Source organism: Adelges cooleyi, unplaced genomic scaffold (genome assembly GCF_023614345.1).
Source record: "Adelges cooleyi isolate 19-005CV unplaced genomic scaffold, UGA_ACOO_1.1 ACOO_flye_CR_arks_rails_tigmint_CR_PRNA_8, whole genome shotgun sequence".
Taxonomy (NCBI): Eukaryota; Metazoa; Arthropoda; class Insecta; order Hemiptera; family Adelgidae; genus Adelges; species Adelges cooleyi.
In genome coordinates, this window is record NW_026096513.1 from 549,275 (window position 1) to 574,678 (window position 25,404).

Sequence of the window (25,404 nt, forward strand, 5' to 3'; positions counted from 1 at the left end):
TGTTTGACTGATTCACATTTTATTTGAAATCATATTAGGTATTGTATTTAAATCGAAACAGTACAAAATATGTAATAAATTCATCGTATAAAATAATAAAATGATAAAAAATAAAGAAACTTTAACGTTAATATAAATCATGGCAGATCGTTTATGTCGCTTAACCTAGATCGTCAGTAATGTTATGTAACAATATACAAGGGTACAAAAAAAAAAAAAAAACGATATAAAACGTGGTAACTAACTAAAGTGACTCTCTCGCTCTGACCCGAAGTCTGAGCATGTAATACGCCGCTACCCTTGTGACCACCAAACTTATGAGCAACGCTATAACGTCGTTGCCAAACTGGTCCACCGGCATGGCGACTTCGTACAAGAACTTAGCCGAATACTTGTAGTGACAGTAGAGGTCGTCGCACGGCAGAAGAGGACGGTCTTTGTAAATGGCGGCTACCAACGCTTCCAGGCCGTACCTCAGGAACGATATGTACGTGCCCCATTTTAGATAACACGGAATGTCCCGAAGGTTAACGCCGAAACCGCTGAACATCATCAACATGACGACGATAATCGGTCCAACAAAATTGCCGTTCTAACGGAAAAAAAAAATAATACAGTACAGTGGGGTCGGGCCATAGCGTGGAGACGGACCATATTGGGGACGAGTGAGATGGTAGATCTATATAAATTATTAAACAACCGAAAGTGATAAAATCGCTTTCGGATAAACGCTTCGATGCAAAATTGTAATGGTAGAATTACAAAATACATCGATAAAAACATTGTGCCCAATGACAATAATGTACTTAAAAATGTATTTTTGCTATTAGGTCGGATACGATTAGGGTTGATCGTCTAACTTTAAAAATATGTTGCCGTAGTTAACCATGTATGATCGTAATCGACAATATAATATAGTGAAAATATTTTCAAATACCTGTGACCGTTGATTCGCTCACACATAGCAACCTAAAAATGGACTATGATCAAAGTGTAATTTTCCCCGTTCGGGTTTTTTACTTAATAAAACAAAGTTTGTGTACAGATTTTTGAAAACATTGTGTATGTTATAAATCCATTCTAGATTAGACATTTGGTCTGATTTCCCGACCTTAAACCCTAAAACTTCACCTAAAAAAGCGAAATAAATAAAAATTGTCCACCATGTATAGAGGAAACTGATACTTTTTTAGTTTGTCAACGTTTATCGGTAGATAGTGCTACACAAAGAATATTCCTTATAAATTTGGAACTCAATCGACTATTTTCAAAAAAGCCATAGTGCGGCGTAATTTTAAGTGGAAAATTATATAAGTTTGTTTAGGGGTTTTTCTCAATTTTGAAAAGGTAGAGGTGAACTATTAAACTTTTGGTAATATTTAATTTTTTAGGTACAATTTCCTACCGTTAGAGTTTCTACACAAACATATTGGTTCAGCGATTTAAAAGATATCGTAGGTCCAAAAACAAAAAAAACAATTTAAAAAAAAACAAAACACATAATTGTAAAAAACACCTTCTCCGCCCCGCATCGAAGCAAAGAACGTTCATTAGGTTACAATTGTAATTCTTAAACTTATTTCATACCGGTGCCGAAGAAGGCCAAAAAAAAAAAATGTATAAAACTTACAATCACGTTAAACCAGATACCGATAATGAATCCCAAACTCTGAGCTATTAGCACCATGAGCCAGCTTATGAGTGTGAACATGCCGAATCGAGACCAATCCATCGGTTGACCGGTCATCAGATAAATGATTACCGAAAATATCAAGCATCCTATAGTCTTCAAAAAAAAATAATAATAGTAACAACATTTTTTAAACACCTCAAGTTATATTTTTACAACAAAATTACTTACCGAAATAGGAACGTCGAGAATATTCAAAGCGATATAGTACATTTTCAGTGAATACCATCTGTTGAAATGTTCCTTGGTCAGTATCGAAATTTCACTAGGAACTTAAAAAAATAAAAATGTTAAATTGGCGAAATATTTCATTGTAAACTAAAAAAAAAAAATTGGTTACTTACAATTAATAATATTTAACATCAATGTCGACCCGACATGGTGCATGAGAACAGAGAATAAAAGATTGTAGTTGTCAAATATTTTGTTGCCGTCGTCGCCGATTTGTAAAAACAGAGAGCCAAGTAACACACTAACCGCTATATTTACTCCTATTCGCAGGTAAGTCAAATCCTAAAAGCAATAAATTATGAATTATTGGTAATTGGTCGTTTGAAAACTATATTAATCAAGTATTAACTTTCGTCGGAGTGAATATAAAAATTAATAAACATTAAGAATATTATGCATAGGAAGGTTCGTAGAATGAATTATTAATATTAGTAAATAAAAAATCAAAGTGATTACAAAGTCTGTAAACAAATTATATTATGGTAAACAAGAAATGTTTACCTTACAACTAGGGAAGAGCGATAATACAATCTTATAAAATTATGTTAAAATTACCTTGGCTAGTAAAATTAGTATAATAATATTATTATTGATCGAATATTGATAATATTTGTATTAGTCAAAGTACCAAAGAAAAATAATTTTAAAAAAGTTTATCCTAACGATACATAATAATAATAAGCATTTATTTTAATTATTATACCAGTGTTAAACATATAAAACTATTTTCTCTGAAATAGTTAAATGCAAAATAAATTTCAATGTTAGTATTATAAAAATGACCGGCACACGAGTTTCTTTAATACGATGTAATATATAGTTTTAAACTCAATTATGTCTGAAATCACGGACCTGACTTTTAATTACTAATAATAATAGATAACAAAATTGTTAATTTTTGAGAAATTATTAAAAATAATTAATTGATAGTTTTATTAATGACAATAGAATAACAATTGATTGCTAAAGTTAATGTTTGGTGATTGACATTTTTTTTAATGACGACACAACGTTAATCAATTTACAATAAATCGATTATTCAATTATTATAAAACGTTTATTATTAGTACAATCGCCTATCATCTCTAACTGTATCAGTTCCTTAATAATAGATTAAAGTCCGGTAACAAAATATAAAATAATAATAATATGGCATAAATCAGATTTTTTCACTAGAAATTACCTACAGTGCACAATTCACACACAGAAATTCATTCCCGCTGTACAATAACGAAGGAATTTTTGTGTTGTATTTTTCAAACAACTATTTTGATATGGATCACTTCCCTGATCAACGCATCCATCCGAATTATGAAGGCCAGAGAAAAAAAGAAATTTTAGAAACCTCGTAAATGTTTCCCCAGCAAGGTATAACAATGTGTAAAACCACAAAATAAGAAATAGAACTATCTAAAAAACAATACACTATAAACTATATATATATAAACTATCTAATGTAGTTTGTAACACTTCAATTAACTTGACAACTAATTTAGGTACTTAAAATTTCAGCTAATTGTTAGTAAAGTGTTAGTAAACATGAATAAAAACCTTTTCATAATCTCACCGGATCTCTCGCACATTTTATAATTCCACGGTGCAACAAACATTTCAGTTGATTATATGATGAAGTTTCGTGGTAAACATGTTCTTTGTGTTTTTTCGGTTTCGCTCCAGTAGTAATTCTGTTTTGTGGAATTTCTAGTTACAAAAAAAAAAAATTTTAAATTGTTAATTACATTTTAAAACAGTTTTTGAGCTAGAATAATCAATAAATGAATTAGTTGTCATTTATCAGTATCATATAAAACACAGTCTAGTGGGAATGAATCAATATAGGATCGGGGCGGGCACAATTCCATAGGAATTATGAAGACTAAATTAATAATAGCCATTCTACAGACAATGTTAAACTACAATCCCCAGGAATTGCAATACTAAACATCAATGAAAAAACACTAGATCGCACTAGGTCGAGTTCTCAGACTTTATAAGTCCAAATCGCTACTATAGAAAGAAATAAAATAATATATTGTCATGCCTTTTAGATGAAAGGGTTCATGATATTTTTTCAGTATTTAACGTCAAACCGGTAATATTATACCTAAAGCATACTATAGAAAAATTCGGAACTATTTTGACCATGTTTCAATGTAATAAATAGTAATTATATATTTATCCCATTTTTCAACTTTAGCTGGAAAGGGAAGTGGGAAACGACGTTTCCGATTTTTGGTCTTCAATGAATTCCGTTTAGAAAATATCTTTGATGGCTGATTTCTGATCTGTAAACTGTACATACTAAGAAATCGGTTTAAAATTTCATTTTTTTATGTTAATAATACTTAGATTAGTATATCGGATTGATTAAGTAAATTATGATTGTAATAAGTAATTAGATTGATTTACATTTAATTTCTTTTTATTGTTATCTTTATGTATACTTAATCATTATGTATATTTTATGCACTATTTTCAGACTTGCTCTCTATTATTGAATAAAAAAACGTACCTATTTCTTCGTTAACGGGCACATTGGCCACTGGTAAATCATTTTGATCGGTCCAAGCCGAACATTTCCCATTTTGTATTTCATTAATCATCTTGTCAATTTTATCATTACCGTGGTCGCCACAAGCCAATTCAATTACTAAAAAAAGACGTATTGTTTTTAAAGTTAAACGTTATGTTTTTTTTTTTTAATTGGTTAATTTTCTTCGTACCGAAATCGGCCGGGTTATGATAAATTGGGCAAGGCAATTCTAATTTGGATAAATAAGGCACTACGTTGCCGGTAGAACCTTGGTACAAGCATTGGCCTCTGGACAGGATGTAGACTTGATCGAACATTTGAAATAACGTTGCGCTCGGTTGATGGATCGTGCAAATTATTGTTCTACCTTGATGAGCTAGAAGACGCAACAGCGATATGCATTGTGAGCAGGAAGAACTATCCAAACCACTGTGGAAACAAAAAAAAAATCAATAATATTATTACATAATATAGTATAGATATTTGTAATAAAAAAAATATCAAAAAATACACTGTGGGGTGTACAATAAATTAGACGAATTTAACGGTTTATTAACATTTAAATGGATTGATCAGAGATCATTAATTGTTATTGCTGTGTAAATAGGATGCGTTAAGGTATATGTCTTAACGATGCAATTGAACGTTTAAACTACATAAAGTAGCGGTAATATTTTATTTAATAAAGGCTAAATAAAAAAAAACTACATAATGTCATTGATTCGTACGTGGTTGGTTCGTCGAGGAACATAATCATGGGATTGTTAATTAGTTCTAGAGCTATTGACAGTCTTTTCTTTTGCCCTCCTGACAGTCTTGCAGTTCTGGTGAATTTGCACTGTTCAAGGCCCAGAGTCGATAGAATCTCATTTATCTGAATATAATATACAGCTCTGTATTAAATATTTTACACGTTATACGTATGCCTAACATCGATAGAACACGGACAAACAACTGCTTACCACTGCTTCTTTATATTTAGGAGTCTTGTCCGCGGTTAGTTTGAGATTTGCTGCGATTTGCATATTTTCGCCGACGGTCAGCAATGGTTGTAAACGATCATCTTGTTGGATATAACAAGACACCCTTCGAAATTGATCCAATTGTCTTTCAGCTTTGTTCACTGTTATTTTTCCTCGGACACCTTTTAAACTTCATAACATAATAACGCTACGTGTAGTCCATACACTTTTGTTTCATATTATAATATAACGGATTATTAAATTTTCATTTATTTACTTGTAGCCTGAAATTACATCTAGCAGAGACGATTTCCCTGCTCCGGAGGGCCCCATAATTGCCACCAGCTGACTTGGGGCGAAATGGCCGCTGATATTTTTGAGAACATCTTTGGTACCTTTTAGAAAAAAAACAATAATCAATACAACTCGCACAACTTTACTAAGCAAACAAATTATAATTAGCTGTTGGGTGATATTTTATTTAGTACAGTATGTCAATTTAATTTGAGCGTTTGAAGGATGTCATTTGAGGAAAAGAATCTAGAAAAATACCAGTGCGGTTTTCGGAAAGGGAGATCAACGATAGAGCAGTTATCAGTAAATGGCCAAATAATAGAGAAAAAGTACGAATACCGGCAAAATATTTGGCAGTTATCTATTTAATGACTTCAAGAAAGCTGATGACAGTGTGCAGCGAGAGAGTCTGTACAATATATTGAATGAATTTGGGATCCCAAAGAAGTTGATAGGTCTAACCAAAATGTGTATGGAGAATACCCAATATCAATGCCGGAAGCATTTAAAGTAAAGACAGGTCTGAAACAGGGAGATGCGCTGAAAAAGTTAATGAGTTCAGTATTTAGGAGCAATGCCGAGTGCCAAGAATGATTGGTCAAGAGAGATTGGAATAAGAATAACCAAGGCAGAAAGAGCAGCATTCGCACTAAGTAAGTTTCTGAAATCAAAATGCTTTTCAAAAAAAACAAAGGCAAGGTTGTATACGGCGATAATAAGACCCACGTTAACCTATGAACGGGAAACCTGGACGACCACTAGCAATACAAAAAGAAGACTAAGAACGTGTGAGAATAAAATATGGAGGACAAATTGCGGTCCTATTTATGATAACAGAACAGGTGCGTGGAGTAGAAAATCGGGAACTTCAAGAATAGTTGGAGCTGGCACTAATCAGTATCATTATAAGTGGCCAGCGAATACAATGACTTGGCCTAGTGGCGTATTTACGGGGGGAGGGGGGGGTTATACCCCCCGGGCCCGGGAGGTTATTTGAAACATAATTTTAAATATAACAGGCAGCCCTGATGAAGTACTCAATATGTATTCACTGGCCTCAAGAAAATTAGACTTTTTTCTGTAGTTAAGTATCCAAATTGTTGTTTACATGCAACATGTATGTAATAATATGTATATATGTTTATATCGAATAGGTATGGCTATTAAAATCTGTATATCCCCCCCCCCCCGTGGAAAAATCCTAGATACGCTACTGGCTTGGCCACGTAATGCGCAGAAATGAGGAAGAGACAGTTAGAGCGGTGCTGGAATGGAAACCTACGGGGAAGAGACCTCGCGGGTGGCCTAGAAAGAGATGGATCGATACAGTGGAAGGATGTCTCGAGAAAAAAGGAGTACGAGAGTGGAGAACGATAGATCATAACAGGGAAGAGTGGAGGCAGATCGTGATGGCGGTGAAAATTCTTCAAGAGTAATAACTGCAAGCAGAAGAAAGAAAAGATATCAGTTTAATAAAACAAGAACAGTAAATAATAGCTTTATTCTTAGCTGAGGAAGTATGATTTTTTACAATGATGTGTTTTATTATATTTTTTTCGACGTGTGTCTGCTCAAACGATATGTCTAGAATAATATTGGACCGAATACTAGATAAACACATTACAATCTATTAGGATTTTTTGCAACAAAGCGTTTTATATTCAGATTTAATATCCCCTTTGACCCCACTTTATTAAATTCTTACTGGCCTGGTTTAAACTGTGAACTGGTTGGTTTTGTGTTGGCTCGACAGCTTATTGTAGTCCATATTTTTATGTATTAAAATTATTTTTTATTGTTACATATTTTTTAGTATCGAAACATATTGCGTTATGAGAAATTGTCGATAATATATTTTACAGGTATACCTATATCAATATTACGAATTCTATTAAATATATTAGCATTGCTAATAAACTGGTGATCAATATATTTTATTTAAAAAACGTGATTTTTTAAAAATACATTTTTTTTTTAAATGTAGTTTTATTTATAAAATATTTAGCTTGACGATAATAACAGCAATAAACATACAAAACTGGAATAATTCTAAAAACAAAATTAAACCTCAAATAAAGCGTACTTATTTTCATAAATCATATTTCATAATAAATACTAACTTAATATTATACTAATTTTCATATGTTAACGAAACGTATGATTTTTTGCAAGGTAAATGAACTTCTAAATTTTTAATATAATTAAGTAAAATTTCTGTATTGAAAAATTGTACAACCCAAACAAGTTTTAAACTCGCAAAATATAGTGCGTCACACTTTAAACAGGTTTAAGAGTTTTTGAGTAGACAATTTATGCAAAAATAACTGTTATTTTATGCTTTCGTGTAAAAGCAACTAAATTGTATATGGTATTATTAAGTTAAAAAAATTAAGTGTTATTATATGTTGCGTATTGTCACCGAACATCTCACATAGAAATGCCTAGAACTAAAATTTGCAACTCATTTAAACTGTGAAACAATATGCTGTTTATTTGGAAACTATTAGTTATTCTCCCTTAACAAATGCCAAATCAGCCCTAGAAACATATATAATAATAAATGGACCGGTACCACCTGCATCAGCCGGGTTGAAATACTTGTACTTCGATCGAGTTGGGTAGATTTTTTTATCTCTTTTAAACACCCTAGGTCGGGTAGATCAATTTTTTTGATTTTTATATTTTCATTCAAATTGATGTAATGTTATTTATTTGACATTGTGCTTTGAAAATGTTACCAAATGCTAAATTGTAAACTTTTTACTGCTAGCCTTGTTAAATAATTTGTAAAAAAATTCATTTTTGATCATTTAAAATACAGTTTTGACTATGATAACATTTTTTTTATATCATAATATTGTAACTATCAAAATGGAAAGCTCGTCTTTACGTTACAACACATAAAATATAGAAGTTTCAAAATATATGATATTTTATTATAAAAAAAGTACTACTGATTATAATTGGTCATTTGTTTCCCTGTAATAATTATTCGCTTATGACTAGCTTAGATTAAATCTACTAACGCCTTAGAAAAACGTGATAAGGCAACTTGAAGGTTATTTTTATATTATTTTCACTATTGACTTTATACAATATAATTATATTTATACAATGAATTCACTTGTGCCTAATACACAGCTATGGTTTGCTGACACGTTTACATTGGACCATTCTATCCAAGAAATGAATACATATACCTTTATAACCTAACACGTACAATTATGATTCATGTAGAATTTGAAACTCAAATGAATTTTCCTGTTACTTAGCTAAATTTAAATGATAACATTTTATAATGAATTAGTACGTGGTGTATAATTCAATTTGTTATCGACGCTAATTAACAGATGACGTGCAACCTTTATTTTGTGATTAAAAAAATCCACGAAATTATAATATGCTAAATATAACCAGGAAACAACAAACGAGATTATTAAGAATTTTTTTTTTGTGTAACATATAACCAATTGAAGCATAGTGATGAATTTTCCATCCATTCGCGTATTGAGTTTTAACCCGAACATAGCAAAAAAAACAGAACCTTTTAACTTTACATAGTAGCTGCATAGACATAATAGAATATCTATTATGGCCACGAGTAGCTGCTATTAAATAAATAAAACCAAATATTATATAACTAATAAGGTAGCAATTAAATTGATTGTATGTAATGTTATTTTTTTAATAGCTATCATATTTATGATAATTTAATTGAAATGTAAAACGCAACAAATAAAAAATAAATAATAAGCATGATAATAATTGGTTTTTTTATTCGATTTAAGTATAATTTTTAACTTATTTTTTATTAATAAATATTAATAAATTAACTAACCTTTATTGAATCCAAGCGACACAGTATAGTAGAGGTTATCGAATTTTAATTCGACTTGATCTTGGTTTCGGTCTTTAATGAACAGCCCTTTTGGCTGGCCCACGCCGTTTGTATTGTCTTTTGGCTCCATAGACTCGAGGCTATAACACAAACATAACGTTCATCATTGCGCTACACCTATGATCGACTATAATATTTTCTACAAATCGTCTTATAGGATTTTCATTCGTTTTTCTTAAATTATTTATCATTTAAAATAAAAAAATATTTTATATTTTTAAAGTAAAAAATACGTTTATAACTGCATCCCGAAGGTCGTCAAGGTAGAAGCAACTACACACATGTGCAAAAGATATGGTTATAAAGTACACTGAAATTGAACTCCCCTCTTGGATAACAGCACTGACAATAGAGCCAGCTGTTTACATGGTAAAAGGGTGAACGTGAACGTGAGATTCCTTTACCTAATCTACCTAACAAAAAACATTAAGACGTCGTGATTGTACTGATCCGGATTTTAAAACATTAACCTGAACCGAATGAGGACAGATAATCGGTCGTCGGTGTACATCTTTTAAATAACACATACTAAATGGTTATGTTGTTAAGTCACTACTATAGTATAATAATAACATAAATCACTAATCGGTAATTAGTTAACAATAATTCTTTATAAATTTAATTTTCATATTATCTTCTAATGAAGGACGGAATTCCCATTAAAAAAACACAACACAATGATGACAACAATATAATTGTAAAAACTTAACTTGATTAATTAAAACATAATACAATAATAATTGTATTTAGTAAGTAGTACGAATTTTAATTCTAATTCAATATTTAAATACTTTAGTGTTTTGTATAAATATATTACCAAATACTACGAAACAAACATTGACTGAGCGAAATAATTAGTTTTGAGCAATTATTTTGCACTGTATTCAGTATTAGTATAATGAAGTATATGCTGAAAGTGCGGCTGTTTAGTGCTTGCAATAATAGTTTTGCGTCAAAAATAATTGCCAAAAATTGTTCGAAATCAACTAACCACTATATTTTAAACAGAGATTTTTTTTTTCATTAGTTTTTTCAAAATATGTAGTTTGAATTCCAGAAGTTGATAAGGATAGAAAAATACTTTAAAAAAAACAGCACAGTGGAGTTAAGGAATAGTGTGGACTGAGTACATTGGGAACGGGAGGCCACGTCTTCGAAAATTGTTATAACTAAAAGTGATAAAATCGTGATTCAAATTAACGCTTCCCTGGTTAACTGTAAATGATAAAGTATTAAGTATAATACTTTTGATATTATACTTATGGGGTGGTTTTCTCAATAAAAAAAAGTTTTAATTACAGATCTTTGAGAAAATTGTACATGTTATATACCAACTATAGATCCATTTTTGGTATTGTTAAGTGCCAGGAACACTTTCTGATCTATCGACTTACTAAATAAAGCAATCGGTTCAGTGGTTAAGTTATTGTGGGCCCCAACACAATAATATAAACATAAAAAGACAACATTGTTAATACATTACATATATTTGTAAACAATACTTGCTCAGCATCGAAGCTAAAATTAATCAATTTGGAAGTATGAAAAATGTTGTAAAAAATGTAACAAACATTTTAAAACATAAAAAAATATGAAATATTAATTATTTTTAAAGGGATTTAGCGTCTTATTCTTAATGAATCCCCTTGTATACCCGATTGGTCTAAATTGTAATAACGCTATTAATTGATATAAGGTTAGTGGTTACCTAAGTCGTTAAGTTGTTTTATTGTCAAATACATGGCACGAAGCTTTGTATTTTTTTTTATTTATTTAAAAATTCTTTGGGTTAAGTATTTAATTAAAACAATATATCGTTGGAAAAAAAATGAAGCTATTGTCATTAAATATTTTAATTTTTGTTGGCGGCTTTTATTTGAATTTCACACAATAGTTTTGATAAATACTATCACTGCATGAGTCTTATGAGTAGTAGAACGATAAAATATTGTACAATATATGTTATGCATTTTTGCGTACATGGGTCAAGGTCGTGAGAGCATCATGAGAATTTAAGTAATAATAATAATAATAATGGCTACATATTATGTTGATGACGTATAATACACATCATTGTAGACATAATTTGTGTTTACAATATCTGAGTAGTGTTTAACCACAGCTCGAGGCAATCGTCTTATAGACTATCCCACAGTTTGTTGTAAGCTAACAACCGATTGACAATGAAATGAACAAAAGAATTCTATATTTACAGTTAGTGATCTATATAATAAAATCTTATGCAATTTTTTTGTCTCATCGTGACTACGACCAAATTGCCTATTGTCTTATGATGTGATGTTTATCATTAGTTGGACGACCAAAATTTGTATATTTTGTCGAATTGTGCTGTAAGATGTTAAATCGTTATTATGTACACAGAAACCGTATAAAAATTAATCTGTCAGAAACCAATAACTGTATAAAGTCAATTAGGTACTTTTTTATTCTTCCGAATGGATAATGGTTTATGGCTATTGAAGTGTTGTCAAACTGTCAGTAAGTGTGACTCTATGATAATCTTGCTGACTTCATTTATACTTAAAACACATACCTACCCAATGTATTATTTACGTGACTTTTGGCTTCATGTGTCACCTTATGTTACCAGTTTTTTAGCACCCGTTTTTTCTTATCGCGACAAATACTTCGTTTTGTCTAAAGTATTTTTCACGTATCGATAATCAAGAATGATACATTTTACATTTTACATAGCTCAAACAACTCTGTATACTCCGTTGACTATAATATTGTTTACAAATTGATAGATGTATTTATCAATAATCATCATATTATTATACCTGTAGGACGTGGGTACAGCATTATGATTATTCCATTAGGTTATCTCGAAATATAAGATTTAAATTGATAAAAAAATGTTATATTGTACTTAATACTGGTAAAAATACTATATCAAGGATGTTAAAAAAAAAATACCCGAATGATGCATATTATTTTTTTGTTATAATTTATAATTGTAGTACTAGTTTTTTTATATGTATTTTAAGTGGAATCAATGACCATGAATGTTGAACTATACGAATCGCTTAAATTCACAATTAATTAAGTAGGTATATCTGTCTATTTTATATACTCTAATTTAGGTATACTTAATATACATATTATTAAGTAGGTATTCATTAGGTATTTGCAATATTTATCTATACTGTCTGAATAACTATTAGGTCGACTTGAATGCCACTTGTCTATTGGAAAATCGTTACTTATTTCTTAAGTTTATTTAAATTGACCAGAAGAGCTTTAGCAAGAACATTATTACAAAATAATCCCAGAATCCTCCTCCCCATCTTCTTAAGGGGTTCTTGTGCATCAAAGTCTTTTAAGCACCTCCACAAATTCAGTAACTAAATAATCTTACATTAGGTACACTTTGGACCACCCAAAAAATAAAAATTCTAAATTATGAAATAATCTTAGAACAGATTTTAAAAAAATATTAACAGATTATAATTATCGACCGTATTATCTAACCTAATTAGCTACGTAGGTAATGATAATATTATCATACATAAAAGAAACCGTATATAAGTGGTTAAATTATTGACATATTTTTTTTAGTTTTACAAAATCCTTTTTTACCTACCTTACCGGTGGTGTAAATAGAAAACCTTGGTCATTGGAAATAATAAGTTAAAATAAACGTAATTTAAAAAAAATATAAAAATATCCTGACAACTACAAAAAAAAAATAATAAAGGTGCTCCCGTTTGCAATTAAGCTGTTATCTCAAATTTTCATGGAATTAATATCTATTATCTATGCAACTTATGGCATTCGAACATTTGGTTATGCATTTGGTCATTAGAAAAATATAAAAAACGCGTTCCTTTTACTACTTTCCTAGAAATTCACCTTGAAGATTGGAGGTATATATATATATATTTGAATATTAATTAATGGGTAGCATGTTATACTATAGGTATTCTGTAATATTGAAAAATTAAAACCTTCAATTCACATAATAATTTAACCGTATTAATATTATGCTGAATCTGGTGTCAATACGAATTCAAAGAAAATTATATTATCATTTCGTTTTGTGCGCCTGCATTAAATTTTTACACAAAAAAGCTAAACACTAAACATCTTACCAAACGATAATATTAATCGGAAATGGCTTTCAGTTTTAAATTGAGTTTATATATAATGTGTTGCTCAATACAATTTTATAATACTTTTTGGATTGTCTAGTATTAGTTGTAAAGTACTATGTACTCGAATTGGTATGATAAACTGATACCAAAAGTCCATAAGATAGTATAGCGAATACGGAAAAAATAACATTAAAGTGTTGTTAGTATACTATCGTGTATTTTAATAACTATACAAAATTCACTGATGTGTACAAAACATTTTTAAAAAAACAGTCAACAATACCTATGTATAGTAGAAACGTCAATTACTTTATTATTCGAAAAATAATATACATTTAGATTGTTCGAGTAATGCACGCGTAAGCTAAATAAAAACAATTTATTACTTTATTTTTTCATTTTTATTTTTAATAATAATTATTTTTCTCAGTTTACGTAGTATGATAATTAAAAAAGAAAGGTTTGAAAAGTTTTTTTGTTTTTTTTAAACGGGTATTAAATAAGCAATTCACAACGCGCAACGAAAAAAAGGTCACTTGTAAATATGACGTCGTGCAATATCTTAACTTTATGTAGTTGCCAATTAATTATCGGTTATTATTTTTTTTTTTCCACCCTTTTTTAGGAAAAGTTTCGGTTAGTTTTTCGCGAAAAAAAATAATAACAAACTAAATTAAAGTTTTTTAAAACATTTTTTTTTTGTATTTAATGGACCGGTAATAAAAACTTATTTATGTTAATGAGTTTCGAAATATTGTCTACCGGAGCGGCTGGTATGTTACCGTATCGATAAAACGCAGGCTTGGATTCTAAAGGTTTTGATTTGTTTGTAAAATTCACTTTTTTCGTTCTTAATAGACTATGAATTTTACCGCGCTTTTTTCTGAGTAGATGTGTATCTACTAAAATATAATGAGATATTGTTTAAGATTTGAGTGTTTTTTATGAGGACTAAGGTCAATTTACACCAATCAATCATGTCAATGTACATTATTTTGTATGTTAGATTGAAATTAGTACAGTAGAAAAAGTTCTTTGTTGTCTAATATTTTTCTTTTGCAAAAAAGTTTTATCTCTAAAACTATTTGATTTCAAGTTTGATTTTATCAATATTATTTAATTGCCAAGTTCCTAATTTACTGTTGGGATATAACTTCCGATATAATTTTAAAATTGTTGACATATTTTACGTCCAAGTCGAATCAATATAAGCTGAAAAATATTCTAATGCACGTATGAATTAGCTCTCTTGAAAAATTACACCTAAAACTTTTTGGATCCAAGCCCGCGAAAATATAAATTGACAAAAAAAAAAATGAAAACACACTTGGAATAATCATTATAATAATTTGTTTTGGTTGATTTTTTCTTTTGGGAAACGTCAAATTCAAATTGTAAAATATTCGAAACGAGCGGATTTACCTGTTCAGATTTTTTTTTTTTAATATAGTTCCAACACCGACTGCGTCTCTTCAATCTCAGAATCCGAAGCTCACGGTAACGAACTGGCGGACACGACCGACCTAAGCGTACAGCACTCACACACAACTGACCGTATATTATAGTTTGTAAAATAGATTATTACTATTTAATATGGTAACAAAACATTTTAACGTCGAGACTGCGGTTTAATCTAAACGGTTGCATTTTGACCTCTGAGAATGTGTGTGTGTGTGTGTGTTTATTATCGCGCGGACACGTTTCCCACACGCAAACAGAACAAAGCCGCCGATACGAATGTGTATAGTACACTCTTAACAACACACACACACATATACAATACATTTAATAATAATAATAATGGTATGTTCTTTATGTCGAAACAATAAGTAAAACGGTAATTGAATAGCGTACAAGATGTATATTAATAGAAGAAGAAGAAGCAGAAGAAGGAAGAAAAAAAAATCTACAATTAAATGGCATATTTCGTTGGCGAACAATAATGATTTATTTGTCGACCATCATCCGCTGGTAAACCGACCGATACTAATTAGGCATTTTATTGTTATTACCACATTAAACGATAGTATAGAGCAACAGCTACCGAATTGGCACCGTGTTCGTCTGTCGTCACCGTTTAGACGCAATCGCATGTGACCAAGAAAACGCCGATATATATATTTCGTGTAAGGTCAAAAAAGAAGCTAATCGCTATTTAATTTATAAACAAAAAATATGTCATCTATTTTAGCTACTTATAGCTATTGTTAAAATATACCTATTACAGCTCTTGAGTTCTAACAAACACAATTTTCGGTTGTACGACCGTTACATAACAATACAGCCTACGCCGATACTATATGTTTACCTATAAAGACAACTGTTACGAATTTGTATTTTTCAAATTTAGCTTCGATGCGAAGGTGTTGTTTTAACAGGTTTTTTTTTTTAATGTATTGTGTCTGGGCCCATGGTATCTAATTTATTGCTTAACTGATGTAGCAAGTCTATGGATCAGAAATGGTATCCGTTTCCGTTAGGTACCTACTCTGTACGGCCTAGAATGAAAAACAAAATTAAACCCTTCTCTCTCGAAATCGCCCAAAAAAATGTACACATTATTAAATTAAAAGTACGGCACGCTATAACTGTTTTGATAACAGTCAAATTACTTCCAAATTTGTATGAAACATTTTTTAGACAAATTACTATTGACAAACCAAATAAATACCATACAACTTTTTCCTAGATGGGGTGATAAGTCTTCATTTAAGGGGAGCGGAAAGGGGTAAAAGATATTATTGAGCTTTATTTATATATATAGCTATTTATTAAGAGACAAAGGATAAGTAGTATTCGACAAAATTCGATCAAATAGCCATTTAAAATATGCCGACCTCTATTAAGGGGAAAAAAGATTATACATTTTCTAGTTATATAACTTTTAAAGTTTTTTATTCGAGTTACGACGAAAGTTTGATAAAAAATGACTTTCGTAGCAGTCATTATCCGGCGTATATATTGGACGGATTTTAATTTTTTTTTTTTATATGAAGCTTAATATTTCCTCTGTGGGGCTAAAGGCCGGTATTTTATTTAGCTACTAGAAAAAAAAAAATTTTTTTTAACTCTATTTTTGAAAACAAACAATCTGTAATTTAATTTACAATAAGCATGTGTGCAGAAGTAAGCTTTATTTGACATGAAACATGTGAGAGAAGTAGCCACCCAATGGCGACACTTTACATAGGGCTTTGGTTAATTATGATTAGCATTTATTTTGATTTAAGTCACGACACCATCTTCTCTTTAACCTACAAAAAAAAAATTAAAATATAAACACTTATAAAATGTTTAAAACAAAAATAAAAACCGGCTTTTTAGCCCCCACAAAGAGTTAATCTTTATAACAAAATATAAATTATTTTAAATCGGTTCGGTAAACATTTCAGAAAGTGACTTCTCGTTTTAGTCTTTATTTGTATACAATTTGACACTTTCCGTTCCCCTAATTCATTTTTTTAGCGTAATTTCGAAACTTGAGGTCTGAAAATTATACTAATGATAGTAGTTTATCTAGAGTGAGGTCATAACATTTACGATTTTCTCATATATCTGTAGTCAACTGTCAAACTGCTTTTTTATTAAGAAAAAATTCTTGAGTTTTTAAATTATTTACAATTTTTTTTTTTTTATTTGATCAAAGCAATCATGAATACAATATGTACAACAAGCTTATGTGATAAAAGTAAAATTATGGACATAAAATGCTTGAATAAAATCCTAAATACTAAAAGATTAGTTTTAAATCCAAAGCAAGAAACGTACATAGAAGCATGATAATGTAATCAGGCCTTGTTATAAATAAATAAATCGAGATTATTCATTATTGTATTGTTTATTTATATTATTTTTAACATAGTAACACTGTTGAGTATTTAGCGTGTCTTTCAAAAAATCTCACGAATTTTTATTAGTTGACCATCAACCTAAAAACATAATTATGTTGAAATATGTGAAGGAATCAACATCAAGTGTCTGAAAAATAATTTCATAAGTATTTTGAATAGTAACAAATTATTTGGAAAGACAGGCCTCAGACGATCAACCCTAATTGTATCTACCTTATTACCCTGAAAATACATTTTTTTTATGGTGTTAAGTAACTCTCATAAGTACTTCGAATTTCTTAGTATCCAAATGATCAGTAGATTATTCTCAACTCAAAAAATTTAAAAAGAAAAAAAAATGAAACATTTTCTGTATTCGTCCATTATTATCGCGAAACCCTAATAAATCAAATAACATGTTTACAAACACATTTATTGCCGATAAAATTTTTCTTAACAAATTTAACAGTCATGCTGTTCGCTAAAAAACAAACTTTTATACACCTATTATTTCTTTTATTTCAATTTATACGTTGCAATTATTAAAATTTGTTTTTTGTTATTTAATTAATTAAATTTTTCCCAACACTAATTATATTAACTGTATCCTGGTGTTGAATGTCCTTCAACGTTCAAATTTAATCACGTGAATATTGTAAATGTAATAACTGCAGTTCAGCTCTACTGATAAAGTTAGATGCCGGTTTTCTTGTGGTAATATAATATGCACCATACTCAGTTTCAATAATTTTGCAATGAAATAACATACGAGTTAATCATTAGTATAAAATATGTCCTCGGTTCTTAAAAGCGTTGATATTCATTATTATTAAAATATGTAAAATTGATAAAAATAATTATAAATATTATGTTGTAGAAATCGGCCTTCTGTAAACGTCTAAAAATGTATTTTATTTGCAAAATAAGATACCGTTATTGATTTTCCGCAACATCTTATCATTGTCTGATAAACAACAAGAAACTAATATGCAATGCACAGTGTTTACATTGTACAGTGTACATTTACCTTAACTATTTTACAATAGTGTTATTTGTTTTTCAACCTAATGTTAGCATTGAACTACGTTTTAACTTGAGGCCTTAGGATACAAAGTAACATAAAACATTGACTATTGAGTACTTACTAAAAACTGTTTGGTCGTATAATATCTCACCTGTTTGAAATTTGTATTTAAAAATAAAGGTAACATTTTTTAGTACTGATAGAAAAGCCGGTAGACACTGTATTAAAATAAATACATAATCAAAATATTAAGAAATAAAATATAGCGTGTTCCAGACTTAGTTTATCAAATGATGATACTATAGAAGTTGTGGATCAATATTTTGTTTGTTTCTAGTTTAGTTGAGATCCAACATTATTAATATATTCCGCTGGCCGCAGGTCATCTCTGATTTCGTAATGTTATTTTCACATTTGGCTTATCTAGTTAATTTAATTCGTTGAATAATCCAGCGATAGTGATTTTCCTATGATTTTCCACAAAAACATATGCACCGTAGGAAGAACATTTCCACAAAATTCACGGTTTTTCCATGGAGACATAGGGTTAATAATAACATTCACATGTACTCGAATGCGTAATGCTAACTCGTTACAAAACGGATTGCTTGTCGTACAATTTATAAGTTTATTACAACTTATCAGCGTATATCTAATTCTAATACCTTATTAATTATTATTATTCGACAGAGATAGTGAAAACTAAAACGTTAGTTTTACTAATAATATTATACACTTCATATAATTAGGTAGTGTTGAACGATGATTTTTCATAATATTTTATACAATTAAATATTCGTTGTACATTGGATTCCGGTGGATCTATTGATTTTGTTTTGGTGTAAGATTTAATTTAGGCATTTCGCTTTTTCAAAGCTTATTAAGTAACGTACGATACATGCAAGTGGAGTAATATAACTTGAGCCAAAGTGGTGTGCAACGCTGTGCTGTATCACCGTGGGAAACACATTTTGCGGCTAGCCCCACCACTCTGTTGCAATAACACATCATCATCCCCTTCTGTCCATCGTTTAAACGTTACAACAATATTATTGTAGTAATCGCTGTTTGAGAAATGCGCCGTAATGGATGAAACGCAGGTCTTAATGTTACTAAAATGTTTCTCGGGTTTAATCGCACGTGCATGCGGAATCTGATGAGTTATCACAGTACAGCCGCACAGTAGGTACATGCCATTTACAAGTTATTTGTTATTCCAAAGTTCTCTGAAGTCGCCCGCCTGAACGTAATCTAAAAACATTATAATATAAAATATAATATTCAATGTTGCATTGATTGAATATATCTGTCGACGGTGCAACAATAAAGGTCGAATGTCCAAGGCATCGTCTTGATTTTGAAAATGTCTCTAGGTAGTACCTATTCAATTTGATATTCCCACCTAAACATTATACACTATTGTAATGCAAATTGATATACAATATCCGCATTTAAACGCATATTATGACGCTTACGTACACTTAACGGTTAGTCACCGGTTACAAAACATAATTAATAATTATTAACGTCTATTTGTTCAGTGTACACACTTATGGGCTTTAGGCTTATTTCAAAAGGCCTTCGAAAATAGGGAAGATAAGAGAAATGCGTTCTCGACGGTTTAGCTTAAAAAATTAAGCATAGTTTAACAGTACTGCATTTGTAGGTTAAAATGTTTAACTATGTAAAGCCGAAATGTTGATAGATGAAGGTTACGCAGATGTAGCAATTTGAATATATACAGGCTGATTTATTGTGGATAAGACACTCGATATCTCCTAAGATAATTGCAATGTTGTAGTGTTCCTTTTTGAAAACATTTTTGTTTATGCTCTTGCACAGCTCTTTCAAGATTCATCTTAATATTAAGTCTATTACACATCATTTCTACCATCATCATGATACCTTCATTTCATAATCTTAATTGTAATTGTGTCATGATGAAACAAACAAATGTTATTATTTTGTATTATATTTTACAACATATAAAATTACTAAATATTTACTTTTTTTAATACTTTCCAAGGCTCTATCAACTTTTGAAACTTAAATAGTAACGTATATGTTAATAAGCTTTTAAATTAAGAATGTTTTGCTGAAAACGTTCACTGGTCAATAACCAGTTTTGTATAATTATTTTTAATGTTATTAAAGTTTAAAATTTAGGACGGAAGGGTGGATAAAAAGTATTATTATTTTTATCTCCTCTAATTTCTCTACTGCACTACACCTCCCATCCTAAATTTAAACATCAGTAACTTTAAAAGTAATTATCCAAAACTGGTTATCGACCAGTCAACATTTTCAGAAAAATATGCTTTAGTAAAAAAGTTTAATTAAGCTTGTACGGTACCGTTTTAATTTTGAAAGTTGATAGATCACTGGAAGAAAAAAAAGATACAAATTTGAATACTATCTAATACTTAAAGACGATATAAACTAAAGTGTGTCCAAAATAAAAACTACAAAATTGGATTTTTTTAAGAAAAAATGGGTGGTTTTTCCGTAATGAATCAACCTGTCTACCAAAATATACTATTAGTTAAACACCGTTAAGCATTAGTTGACACTTTAAAATTATAAAAATTAGACTCACGCAGAAACACTATATTTTAAAATAATTTTACTGAAAAATAATAAATTATTAACTTTATGATAATTGTTATAATATTTTTTATCATTGTAAACATATGTTTACATAATAATTTGGTAGCAAAAAAAATAATAACATGTATAAAAATAAAATATACATGTATCAATAATATGAGTTGTTGCCAAAATATAATCAACAAAATTAATCTCGAATATTATATTTACATGATGTTTTCTACAGAACATCAACAATACGTTTAGAAAATAATAAATATTTTTTAATTTCTACATTTTTGTGTATTATAATTTTTTTTTAAATCAAGTGTGTAGAATTCTAACAAACCCAGAATCTAAAATCTTTAAGACAGAATATTGGAAATATATATTTATATTTTTTTTTAACCTAAAATTTATATTTTAGCATTTGGGGTTTCAAAATTCAAAAAACATAGCTATTTACAATTTGTGAATTTGGGTGATAGGTAGCACATAAGCCCGGTAAGCTAATCCGTCTCTGCACATAGCAAGTCTAATTTAGAGTAAGTCACAATCATCAGCTGTTGTTGTTATGTTATGTTGTAACGTAAACACTGATAGGATTTAATAGTTAAAAAAATCTTTTAAGGTAGGTTAAGAAACAAAATAATTGTGATATAGAAATAAAATACAAAAACCACATCTCTCTATTTCGTTAGTGCACTTTTTTTACGGTCTGATTAATAAATGTAATCAATGGCTCAAAGATTATTAAATAACCATTGGGAAATTTTAATTTTTTATAATTAGTATTAATAATAATGAACTATAGCACTAAAAACAGCAAAATTTGTGGTTAATGTAGAAAAACACTGTTGAAATATAAGAGCAGATTTCGACATTGATATTACACTGAGACTACCTATATGGTTTAAGAATTAATTATATACATAAATCGAATTTAGTGATGCTATAAATTATCTGAGATCATAAATCAATAAAATATGTTTTTACCGTTAAGTTGTACCTAAAGTGTGATTAAGTTATATAAATAAACAGTATAAAAGTACAATACACAGTACTCTGTATGGATCACTCTGATCCATTTAACGTAAGACACTTATTTTCTCGGAAAATTATTACAATTTTGTAGTTTTTCTTTTGTAAAAAATATGTAATTATGTGATTTTACAATATTATAAAATTATCAATTATTTACCTTTTTGGTCAAGGTAAATGGTGCAGTGTTGTATTACTTTTATCTGGGCGCATTACTCAACCGCAATACACTTCCCCTCCTACATTTTAAACTTGAATAACTTTAAAAGTAATTTTTCAAAACTGTTTTTCGACCAGTCAAAATTTTCAGCAAATCATTCTTAATTTAAAGCTTATTAAGTATATACGTTACTATTTAAGTTTAAAAAGATAATAGAGCTCTGGAAAACACTATATAATAAAGGTAAATATTAAGTAAATTTTATATTATTGTAAAAGAACATAATCAAAAATGTTTATAAAAAAAACTACGAAGTTCAAATTATTTTTAGACATATTAGGTATCTTACGTTAAATGGATCACCCTGTATGTATAATCTTTTATTCCAAAAGTTTAGGTTTTAAGCAATTTATAGAACACACGAATTATACTTATAAAATACAATATACAAATATTTTTAAGTCATGTCTCCTCGTTTCAATAAGCATTTAAAGTATAATATAATATGAGTCACCGATCAAATTTTTGCGAAGTTAAAAAAATGTTATAAAAATAAAAGTTTAGCAATGTATACCGTAGGTAATATAAAGATGAATTATAAAAACAAAAGAATACGTCCTAAATGGAAAAACTCAAATTTATAATTATTTCCAGAGCAACGGATGACGTCTTAAATTTATCATTGTGTTTACTCTACGGGTTGATATAGATCCTTGAAATGTATTTTTTTTTTTTTTTAATACACCACCGGAAGTAAAATATTTTATCGCCCCTTTGCAGCTGACTTAGGTGTAGGTTTAAAACCGTGATTATTCTCACTACCTACCTTCTAATCCCCCGAGATTGGCTGTAGCATTATATAATATATGCTGTGTGCATATATATCGACAAAGCCTATGTTGTCACGAAGCTTTAAAGGGCTGGCCCGATGTAATCTTTAGATGACGTTTCCACCTGAATCTGTAGATACCATATTATAAGTTTGTACAGTGTTCGTCTCTTTAATCAGGCTCCTCTTATCCCATAATATAATATATTTGTACGCCCCGCGGTCACCGGATTATCCTTTGCTCCGGAGTTCACGTATAGCCCGCGGACATTTTCTTTTAATAAAATGACAAAAATAATATTAATAATAGTATAGTAATAATAACTGTTTCTACGGTGTGTACTCGGTATTGTTTCAAACTCGACAAGATTCAGAACGATAATTAAGTAATATTATAAGCAAAAAAAAAAATTCAAACGGTAGAGTGTAAACGTTTAATAACTCTAGGCGATAATAATGGGAGTTGCCCATTAAAATGTTTTGGCGTTTATCTGTAACAATGAGTTATGCGTTAAAAAGCTAATTGAAATAATTAATTATGTGCCTTGTAATAGTTTTTTTTTTTTTTTATTTGAAAATATTACAATCTGTATTAGTATATTCAATAAGAAAAATTTAGGGCTAATTTATTTACAACGCTGGACGACTTGATTGAAGGGGGCGTCCATTGACACTACTCCAGTTGTGTAAGTTAATGTTTTATTAAACTAGAGTGTGATGTGGTTTTTTTTTAATTTTTAAATTTATTTATATATTTACATTTGGGTTAAGAAGATCTCTGGGCCATTTATGCTTAACGCGGCGTGGTGGGTTGTCAGGAAGAGTGAGGGAAGATAATTTAGATTGAAGGTGTTGTTGTGGAAGTTTTTATAGAATTGGATAGCTAGATCAGGTATTGTTGGAATTTTTAAGTCGTTATGTAGGGTTCGGTTGCTAACATACACCATGGGGCATTAGTAATGAGGCGAAGAGATATTGATTGAAAGGACTGTAATAGTTTATAACAGTTTCATAATTATTGTTTTATTAAACAAAAATACTACAAAACGACGTTCGCTACTACACTGGAAGCAAACTGGAAAATAACTAGACAAGCTAGATAAAATCTTAGGTCATAATCGGATTAGACGAATAACATCGAAGTTGGTTGTACAGAATAACGACTACCTATTTAAATGTTTTTTATAATAGGCAACTGCTATAAAGTAGGTACCTACAAATCATAATATAATACAACCATTCGTAACGGTACAACATGTATAACGTCATTCGTGCTTTATTGTATTGGTAATTAAACGCATTACTTGTTGTTAATTTGTCTTGTATGTAATAGTGATAGGGAGATAATATTATATTACAATGGAACGATTAGACGTTTGATATTATACTACTTTCCGTGTATCCGGTCGACAGCGTACCTATTATACAGCTGCTACTACTATGAATGCACCCACGCCGAGTAGTTAAGAAAAAAATACTTATATCTATAATAATATAAACAGGGAGGATACTTACCAGCTAAAAAGTTCGACGAACCTCTTGTCCCGGGCTAGTGTGCCGATTACAGTAAACAAACGAATCGCATATTATATTTCTGTTGTAAAACAAAACGGGTACGCATATTTGTATTAGGTTTAATTCGCAAAATTAAAAATCGAGTATGTGTTTTAAATTATTAGCGATACAAGTTAACATCTCCAGCGCAATTGAATGTATGCATATTATCCGTTTGTTTTGATTTTATTGATGCGACCTACTCACCTACTATTATACCTGTACATACAGACCTGTTTGGCCGCTGGAGAGCGAATAGGACATAGGTGTTAGGTTTTTTTTTTTTTATTATTATTTTTAGTTTACTTTCAAACGCGCAGCATTGATCTTCTACGGCTGTGCAACCGTTTTCAAATACCTACGTAACGATAATAATAATAATTATCATTCTCATTATTGCATTATTGTTACATTCACCGTACACCCAAGTGTTGTGTAGTGACCGTGCAATGCCGTAAGTTATACCTATTCCGTGCGGTTACTACACGTATAACGGCGTGATTAGGTAAAATACCCGTTTAGATCACCGCAATATATAGCCGTTTTTTAACTGTTCATAGAATATGAAAAAATATATAAATTTGTTTACACGTTTCTGAATACAGACTTGTAACATGCATTTTAAAACATCATAATATATTACACCAATTATACAAT

At 29.8% G+C, this 25,404-nt stretch overlaps 1 protein-coding gene across 2 annotated transcripts; it reads right to left on the minus strand.

Annotated features, from left to right (window-relative positions):
* Window positions 1-24,887, minus strand: LOC126845745 (ATP-binding cassette subfamily G member 4). 2 transcript variants are annotated; one of them, XM_050584619.1, is made up of 12 exons: window positions 24,709-24,887; window positions 9,549-9,688; window positions 5,694-5,811; window positions 5,417-5,606; window positions 5,183-5,328; window positions 4,645-4,883; window positions 4,434-4,571; window positions 3,489-3,622; window positions 2,035-2,203; window positions 1,862-1,962; window positions 1,631-1,786; window positions 1-592 (listed from the first exon to the last, which is right to left on the minus strand). In XM_050584619.1, exons 2-12 carry the CDS (start codon window positions 9,676-9,678, stop codon window positions 245-247), a joined length of 1,869 nt encoding a protein of 622 aa, XP_050440576.1. In that variant the 5' UTR covers window positions 9,679-9,688; window positions 24,709-24,887; the 3' UTR covers window positions 1-244. The 2 variants fall into 2 exon arrangements, with proteins under 2 accessions (XP_050440576.1, XP_050440575.1); XM_050584618.1 differs by lacking the exon at window positions 24,709-24,887 and adding an exon at window positions 15,146-15,317.
* Window positions 24,888-25,404: the final 517 nt, after the last annotated feature.

Coding starts and splice junctions, on each gene's coding strand:
- LOC126845745 (XM_050584619.1), bottom strand. CDS start 9,678: ATGGAGCCAAAAGACAATACAAACGGCGTGGGCCAGCCAAAAGGGCTG. Junction 5,812..9,548: donor GTCGCTTGGATTCAATAAAG/GTTAGTTAATTT, acceptor TTTTTCTAAAAG/GTACCAAAGATGTTCTCAAA. Junction 5,607..5,693: donor GATGTAATTTCAGGCTACAA/GTAAATAAATGA, acceptor TATGTTATGAAG/TTTAAAAGGTGTCCGAGGAA.